This window comes from Chiloscyllium plagiosum, chromosome 3, assembly GCF_004010195.1.
Source record: "Chiloscyllium plagiosum isolate BGI_BamShark_2017 chromosome 3, ASM401019v2, whole genome shotgun sequence".
NCBI classification, from domain to species: domain Eukaryota; kingdom Metazoa; phylum Chordata; class Chondrichthyes; order Orectolobiformes; family Hemiscylliidae; genus Chiloscyllium; species Chiloscyllium plagiosum.
Genome location: NC_057712.1, coordinates 92500092 through 92509257, shown reverse-complemented (window position 1 = coordinate 92509257; position 9166 = coordinate 92500092). Strand labels below are relative to the sequence as shown.

Genomic DNA, 9166 nt, shown 5'->3' with positions numbered 1-9166 from the left:
CCAGAACTAGAGGGCATGGGTTTAGGGTGAGAGGGGGAAGATATAAAAGAGACCTAAGGGGCAACGTTTTCACACGGGGGGTGGTACATGAATGGAATGAGCTGCCAGAGGAAGTGGTGGAGACTGGTACAATTGCAACATTTAAGAAGCATTTGGATGGGTTTATGAATAGGAAGGGATTGGAGGGATATGGGCCGGGTGATGGCAGGTGGGACTAGATTGGATTGGGATATCTGGTTGGCATGGATGGATTGGACTGAAGGGTCTGTTTCCGTGCTGTACATCTCTATGACTCTATGATCATTGCTTCTCTTCTTGCTACCTTGTTTTCATGCCTTTTTTTTTTGCATTTAATTTATGGAAACTTAACAAACCTGATCCCATGCCTCTGCTATTTTTTTAATGTCAGAACACTGGTGTCAGTCTACATTACAGCATACTCAGCACAGAATTAAATTCTTCATAGGAAGTAGTCCAAATTCACTCCTCGCTTTCAATGAGTTTATATCTTGTTTTGTTGAGTAGCTCTGGCTTGAGAAGAAATGTTATGAATTGTTTTTCACAATGTGCTGGTGATATTTTTCTTCATTACAGCCGACATTCAAGATGATATTGTGGCCATGAACTACTTGCCTCAGTTACATGAATTGTTGAAGTTCTCCAATAAACTTGTGAATGAAGCAGCTCTTTCTGTTCTCAGCATTCTAACAGAGAATCATTCCAACACGGTAGGAGATATTTGATGCTTTCAAAATCTAGGCAAATTATTTGCATGGTTTAGGACTTCAGTGTGAACAAAAGTAAAACATTTGCACCAGCCTTACTGTGGTTCCAGAAGCACATGATATATATTGCTATCAATCTAGTAAGCATTACTTATTGGGTTTGACTGCAGCATTACTGGTTAACCAGAAACAATAAAAAATGAAATCTGCTTGGAGACCCGTTCCCACTATTGTTGGTTGATAATTGTTCTTCCATCTTTGCCTAAAAGCAGTGCGCTATTTCAGCAGAAAAGGTTCCAATTAGAGTCAGGTGGGAGTGGTCTGATTCAAGACCTCAGAGTGCAGCTTGAGATCATCCACATTTAAGGACTACTTGCAAAATTGCCTCAAGTGTTTACAAATAGAGGAAATGAATGTAACACTGACACGTTTCTAAACTTGGGGTTCAGACATGTAAGTGAGCCTCGTAAAAGAAGCTAATTCTGCATCTAGCTATGTTATTCTGGGGATTTGGAAGTGCATAACGTCACTGCTGGCTGGAAAAATGTTCTGTATCTTCCTTGCATTATGCCTTGGTAAGCATGAAAGAAGTATTCCACCTATCATCGCCTATAATCAGGGAAGGAGCATACAAATGTTGGAAAGATTTGAGCTGACTCAAGAGAGTCAATATGGTGTTGTAAAGGGTAAATCAACCTAATAAAAGTTTTTGAAGAAGTGACTAAAGTAGTAGTCAGTGCATTATCTGTGAATATAGTATTGGTAGATGCCAGAAGAAACAAATAGGTAAAACTAAATCTCATGGAATTGAAGACAAGTAATTGACTTGGTTTGGTGATTGATTTAGAGGCAGAAGACAGATTAGGGTTAATGGGTATGTCTTCTGTCTGTCTCTCTCGCTCTCTTTATATGTAAAAGATAAAAATTAGTCACAAAGTAAGTAGTGTACAGCAGAGCAGGATAAAATGACAGCACAGTGATAATAGCACTTGACAAATAATCCATAGCTGATGTAGTCTGCATCAACTTCAGTAAGGCTTTTGACAAGGTCTGACATGGCAGAATAGTTAAAATGCTAAGAATCCATGGGATCTAGTGCAATTTGGCAAAATGGATCCAAATTTGGTTTAGAGGCAGATAGCCGAGGTGGTGGTCAAACAGTATTTTTGTGACTGGAAGTCTATGTCCAGTGGCCCAATTCTAGAAATGTTAGTATTATATACATTATGCTGTGGGAGTTCCTCATGATAGTGTGCTAGGCCCAACCATCTTCAGCTGCTTCATCAGTGACCTTCCCTCTATCATAATATCAGAATGGGGATGTTTGCTAATTGTTCAGCACCTTCTTGTCTCCTCAGATTCTGAAGCAGACTATATCAGTGTACAAATACACTTGAATACCCTTGAGACTTGGGCCAATAAATGGCAAGTAATATTCACACTGCACAAGTGCCAGGTTTTGACATTCTCCAATAAGAGAGAATCTAACCAGCTCCACTTGGCATTCAGTGGCATTACCATCACTGAATGCCCTATTATTAACATCTTGGGGTTACTATTAACTTGAACTGGGATAGCCAAGTAAATGTGGCTACAAGAGCAGGTTAGAGGTTAGGAATTCTGCAGTCAGTAACTCACATCCTGAGTCTCTAATGCCTGTCCATCATCGACAAGACACAAGTCAAATGTGATGGAATGCTGTCTTGAAGAGCACAAACCCAACACCACTTAAAACATTCTACACCATCTATGGCAAAGCTAACATCTTGGTTATCACCCTGTTCACTGGCTTAACATTCACTCACTCCACCATAGACACACAGTGACAGCAGTGTGTACAATCACAAGATGAACTACAGGAACTCATCAAGCCTCCATTGATAGCATCGTACAACCTGCAAACTCAACCACCAAAACAGACAGGGGCAGCAGATGTATCAGAATGCCATTACAAGCCAGTTCCCCACCATCCCTGAGATAGAACTATATCACCATTCCTTTACTTTCACAAGCTCAATCTTTGAGCTCACTAACAGCACATAGAGTCATAGAGATGTACGGCATGGAAACAGACCCTTCGGTCCAACTCGTCCAGATATCCCAACCTAATCTGGTCCCACTTGCCAGCACCGGCCCATATCCCTCCAAACCCTTCCTATTCATATACCCATCCAGATGCCTTTCAAATGTTGCACTTGGATCCACTTCACATAGACTGTGAATGTTTAAGGTGGCAGCTCATCATCACTTTCTCACAGGCAATTGCATGCGCAACAAATGTTGAACTAGCCTTTGGTGTCCACAACCTGTTAACCACACAATTGAATAAAAGTACAAAGTGCAGGGGTGGGGGCTGCAGAATCTTACATGTAAGTCAAGTCAGGTTTGGTTGGACAAGTTTGCTCAGGGCAGGCAACATTTCTTGCTGTATCTTCCCAAAGTCACTGAGTTAATTGGCATTTCAGCCCTTACAATGAATATCATGCTCTATTTCTGTCCCATCTTATCACACGCTGTTCCCACATCAATCCGTCACTCCCTGGAGATCCTAGAATTGATTGGCATTCCTGGAACCGTCACCATATTTAAAAGGCTGTTGTGCATCTGGACATGCATCTTCAATCGGACCAGCCCTGCATGGTTTCTGACATTTGACCTGGACAAGGTGAAAAGGGAGAAATTGTCACCGTACTTTGTGGGCAGGATCCTGGACTGAGGTGGTGCATAAGCGAGACTTCCTCTTCCCCCAGGACCAGCACTGCAGACCAGAACACCAGGCCATGCCAGCCTGGTCCAAGATTGCCACCTGGTCTCAGTTTCTGGAGGAATGTCCGGCATTGTAGGAAGATGTCGGTATTCTTCTCCATTCCACCATCTTCTTTCTGATACTTCACACTCACTCTGTCAACTGGCTCTACCTTTTTCTTGTCCAAGAGCAGTGGGAGACAGAGCAGACGTGACATTGGGGACCAGGAGATTGCTTGGAAGGTAAGGACTTGGTATATATTTGGGCAGTGGCTAAACCTGAGATACTGCACATATAGTATTTCCCTACAGCCCCCCACCCCCCCATCTAAGCAGAAGAAAAGGACTCTGTAAGATAAGATTTTTTAAATTTTATATATTTAAGTGCATTGTTTGGTATTAGTTAGTTAAAATCTAAGGCTTACAACAGCAGGGCCCCTCAGACCCGTGGCATGTGCCTCTTGCTTGATGTGGGAGCTCAGGGACGTGGCTGACGTTCCTGACTCTTACACTTGCAAGAAGTGTGTCCAGCTGCAACTCGTGTTTCACCGCATGACAGCTGTGGAACTGCAGATGGACTCACTGTGGAGCATCTGCGATGCTGAGGAGGTCGTGGATAGCACGTTTAGTGAATTGGTCACACCGCATATTAGAATTACTAAGAGAGAGGTGAATGGGTGACCAAAAGGCAGAGAGAGTAGGAAGGCAGTGCAGGTATCCCCTACGGTCATCTTCCTCCAAAACAGGTATACCGTTCTGGATACTGTTGGGAGAGATGGCTCCCCAGAGGAGGGCAGCAGTTGTCAGGATCATGGTACCATGGTGGGCTCTACTGTTCAGAAGGGCGGGAAAAAGACTGATAGGGTCATAGTCATAGGGGATTCTATTGGAAGGGGAGTAGATAGGTGGTTCTGTGGCCGAAAATGAGACTCCCCGATGGTATGTTGCCTCCCAGGTACTCAGGTCAGGGATGTCACCGATCAGCTGCAGAGCATTCTGAAAGAGAAGGGTGAACAGCCAGTTGTCGTGGTGCATATAGGCACCAACGATATAACTAAAAAATGAGATGAGGTCCTGAAAGCAGAATTCAGGGAGCTAGGAGTGAAGTTAAAGAGGGGGACCTCAAAGGTAGTGATCTCAGAATTGCTACCAGTGCCAAGTGCTAGCCAGGGTAGAAATGAAACAATAGGCAGGATGAACACGTGGCTTGAGGGATGTTGTAGGAGGGAGGGGTTCAGATTTGTGGGATGTTGGGACGGGTTCTGGGGAAGGTGAGACTATTACAATTTGGATGGTCTACACCTGAACCAGACTGAAACTAATGTCCTTGGGGGAGTTTTTGCTACTGCTGTTGGTGTGGTTTTAAAATAATGTGGCAGGGGGCTTGGAACTAGTCGACAGTGAGGAGGAAACTAGAGACTATAAGGAACAGGATCATGAAGTTAGCATTACCAAGGGGAAGAGTAGGCAGAGAGCAGATTAATGCAAAGGAACTGGTGGTCTGAAGTGCACATGCTTTAATGCAAGTATATAGTGCGTAAGGCAGACCAGCTTAGGGTTTGGATTGGTGCCTGGGAGTATGACGTTATTACGATCACAGAGTCTTGGTTGAAGGAAGGGCATGATTGGCAACTAAATGTTCCAGGATATAGATGCTTCAGACAGGACAGAGAAGGAAGTAAAAGATGGGGTGGGGAGGAGTTGCATTGCTGGTCAGGGATGATATCACGACTGTGCTAAAGGAGGACACTATGGAGGACTAGTGCAGTGAGGCATTATGGGTAGAGCTGAGAAATAAGAAGGGTGCAGTTACATGGCTGGGGCTGGACTACAGGCTTCCCAATAGTGAGTATGAGGTAGAAGAACAAATAGGTAAACAGATTATGGAAAGATGTAGAGGCAACAGGGTGGTAGTGATGGGAGATTTTAATTTTCTCAACATTGACTAAGATACACTTAGTGTCAGAGGTCTGGATAAGGCAGAATTTGTAAGGAACATCCAGGAAAGTTTTCTAGACCAGTATGTCAATGGTCCAACTAGGGAAGGGCCCATATTGTACCTGGTGTTGGGGAATGAGTCAGGCCAGGTGGTAGGGGTTGCAGTGGGGGATTTCTTTGGGAATAGTGACCACAGTTCTGTAAGTTTTAGAATACTTGTGGACAAAGATGAGAGTGGTCCTTAGGGAAGACTACTAAACTGGGCCAAGGCCAATTATACCAAAGTTCAGCAGGAGCTGGAAAATGTGGGAGCAGCTATTTGAAGGGAAATCCACATTTGATGTGTGGGAGACTTTCAAAGGTAGTGCAGGATAGGCATGTCTCTTTGAAAACAAGGGATAGGAAGAGCAAGATTTGTGAACCGTGGATGACAGGAGAAATTTCAAGAGGAAAAGGGAAGCATACACAAGGTCCAGGCAGCTAAGAACAGAGCGGGCCTTGGAGGAATATCAAGAGAGTAGGACCAATCTTAAACGAGGAATCAAGCGGACTAAAAGGGGTCATGAAATCACTTTAGTGAGCAGAATTAAGAAGAATCCCAAGGCCTTTATTCCTATAGAAGAAGCAAGAGGGTAACTAGAGAAAGGGTTGGTCCACTAAAGGATAAGGAAGGAAGGTTGTGTGTCGAACCTGAGAAAATGGGTGAGATTCTCAATGATTACTTTGCATCAGTGTTCACTGAGGAAAGGGACATGATGAATGTTAAGATTAGAGATAGAAGTTTGTTTATTCTGGATCATGTTGAGATAAGGAGGGAGGATGTATTGGGTAGGCCAAAGGATATCAAGGTGGATAAATCCCCAGGACCGGATGGGATCTATCCCAGGTGGCTGAGGGAGGCAAGAGGGGAAAGAGCTGGGGCCCTGACAGATACCTTTGTGGCATCCTTAAACACAGGTGAAGTGCCAGAGGACTGGAGAGTTGCTAATGTTGTCCCCCTGTACAAGAAGGGCAGTAAGGATATCCCAGGTAACTACAGACCAGTGAGCCTGACGTCATTGGTGGGAAAGTTGCTGGAGAAGGTACTGAGGGATAGAATCTATTTATATTTGGAAGAGAATGGGTTTATCAGCGATAGGCAACATGGTTTTGTGCGGGGGAGATTGTGCCTTACCAACTTAATAGAGTTCTTTGAGTAAATGACCAAGTTGACAGATGAAGGAAGGGCTGTAGATGTCATATACATGGACTTTAGTAAGGTGTTTGAAAAGGTTCCCCATGGTAGGTTAATGGAGAAGGTGAAGTCACATGGTGTGCAGGGTGTTCTAGCTAAATGGATAAATAGCTAGTAGAGCAACCGGTGACAGAGAGTAGTAGTTGAAGAGAGTTTCTCGAAATGGAGAAAGGTGACCAGTGGTGTTCCACAGGGATCAGTGCTGGGGCCGCTGTTGTTTGTAATATATGTAAATGATCTGGAAGAGGCCATTGTTGGTATGATCAGTAAATTTGCAGATGACACGAAGATTGGTGGAGTAGCAGAAAGCGTAGGGGGCTGTCAAAGAATACAGGAGTTGATAGATAGACTGGAGAGTTGGTCAGAGAGGTGGGAAGTCAACTATACTGTAAACAGAAGAGCCTTGGGAAAAGTTGATGAGTAGAAAATCTGGGAGTTCAGGTCCATTGTACGATAGATAGACTGGAGAGTTGGTCAGAGAGGTGGGAAGTCAACTATACTGTAAACAGAAGAGCCTTGGGAAAAGTTGATGAGTAGAGAAATCTGGGAGTTCAGGACCATTGTACCCTGAAGGTGGCTGTACAGGTGGATACCACAGACATATGGTATGCTTACCTTCATCAGACAGTGTATTGAGTATGAGAGCTGCCAGGTCATGTTAAAATTGAACAAGCCGCATTTAGAATACTCTAAAGTTCTGGTTGCCAAAAGGATGTGGACATTTTGGAGAGGGTGCAGAGAATGTTTACGAGGATGTTGCCTGATATGGAAGGTGCTAGCTATGGAGAGAGGTTGAGTAGGTTAGGATTTCTTTTAGGAAAAAAAGGAGATTGAGGGGGGGAACCTGATTGAGGTCTACAAAATCTTGAAGGGTGGATAGAGATAAGCTTTTTCCAAGGATGAGGAATTCAATAACGAGAGGTCACGCATTCAGGGTGACATGAGAAAGGTTTAAGGGGGATACACGCGGAAAGTACTTTACACAGAATGGTAGGTACCTGGAATGCATTGCCAGCAAAGGCAGTACAGGCAGGCATGGTAGATTCATTTAAGGTGCGTCTGGATAGATGCATGAGTAGGTGGGGAGCAGAGGGATATAGATCCTTAGGAATTGGGTGATAGGTTTAGACAGTGGATTTGGATCAGCACAGGCTTGGAGGGCCGAAGGGCCTGTTCCTGGGCTGTAAATTTTCTTTGTTCTTTGTTCCAAAAAGGGTCATATGCCACCACTCTCTTGAATGACTACAACATCTTCCCTTCTCGCAGTTGCCCATCCCAACCTGTGACCTCAGTGATCCTATGCGTGCCCTCACTGCAGCATACTCACGCATTTGGGTGCACAACAGTAATACCTGTGCCTCCCCCACTTCCATTTCTCAATACCTGCCTCTTTCATTTCAGAAACTAAACAAGCCACAGCAGGGCAGACAGACTCAAGACAAGCTGCCTGTCATTTGGCTCCTCATCTCTTATGAGCAGAGGATCCTGATTTTGACTGCCTCAAACAGGCCCAGGTCTGGTGTCGGAAACTGTATTTGACTTACTGTGCCAGGACTGTCTGAGCAAAGACTGTGCCCCTTGAATTAGGACCATAAGATATAGGAGTGGAAGTAAGGTTATTTGGCCCATCAAGTCCACTCCGCCATTCAATCATGGCTGATGGGCATTTCAATGCCACTTACCTGCACTCTCCTCGTGTCCCTTAATTCCTTGCAAGATTAAGAATTTATCAATCTCTGCCTTGAAGACATTTCACGTCCCGGCCTCCACTGCGCTCCATGGCAATGAATTCCACAGACCCACCACTCTCTGGCTGAAGAAATGTCTCATTTCTGTTTTAAATTGACCCCCTCTAATACTAAGGCTGTGCCCACAGGTCCTAACATCCCTGCCTGACAGAAACAAATTCCTAGCATCCACCCTTTCTAAGTCATGCATTATCTTGTAAGTTTCTATTAGATCTCCCCTCAACCTTCTAAACTCTAATGAATACAATCCCAGGAACCTCAGCCGTTCATCGTATGGTAAGCCTACCATTTCAGGGATCATCCGTGTGAATCTCCGCTGGACACACTCCAGTGTCAGTATGTCCTTCCTGAGGTGTGGGGCCCAAAACTAGACACAGTATTCTAAATGAGGCCTAACCAGAGCTTGATGGTGACCTGTTGACAGCCAGGGCAAACGTCCTGGTTTTGGGCCTGTGCTAACTGCCTCGAAAAGGCAGTTGTAGTATGAGCCAGGTTTCTGTGCTTGAGGGGACAAAGCATAAAATGGCCCCACAAGGCAACGATGCTGCGAGTATCCAAGTAGGCTCAGAGTGAGTGGGAGCCAAGAGAGCAAATGAACAGCCCAGAGGTGCAGCCTGGTCCAGTCCACAAGCTGGGTGTATGTCCTTGAGTGCAAAGTGTCCTTGCTGCAGTATTACAATGATAAATGCTGGTGCAACCTGAGGCATGGAATTGAAGTGTAGAAATGTCCTGGAAGTGGATTGGAGAGGTATCACAAGGATTCATAGAAACTGACA

General features: G+C 44.6%; 1 protein-coding gene across 4 annotated transcripts in view; it reads left to right on the top strand.

Annotated features, from left to right (window-relative positions):
* The window catches only part of LOC122547436 (vacuolar protein 8-like), a 77260-nt gene that overhangs the window by 48781 nt on the left and 19313 nt on the right, over positions 1–9166 (top strand). For 3 of the 4 annotated variants that reach the window (XM_043686067.1, XM_043686080.1, XM_043686060.1), the window contains exons 10-11: positions 595–728; positions 3660–3713. In XM_043686067.1, coding sequence (XP_043542002.1) covers positions 595–728; positions 3660–3713 — 188 coding nt within the window. The remainder of the gene's footprint in view (positions 1–594; positions 729–3659; positions 3714–9166) is intronic. The other variant, XM_043686073.1, reaches the window with a different exon arrangement.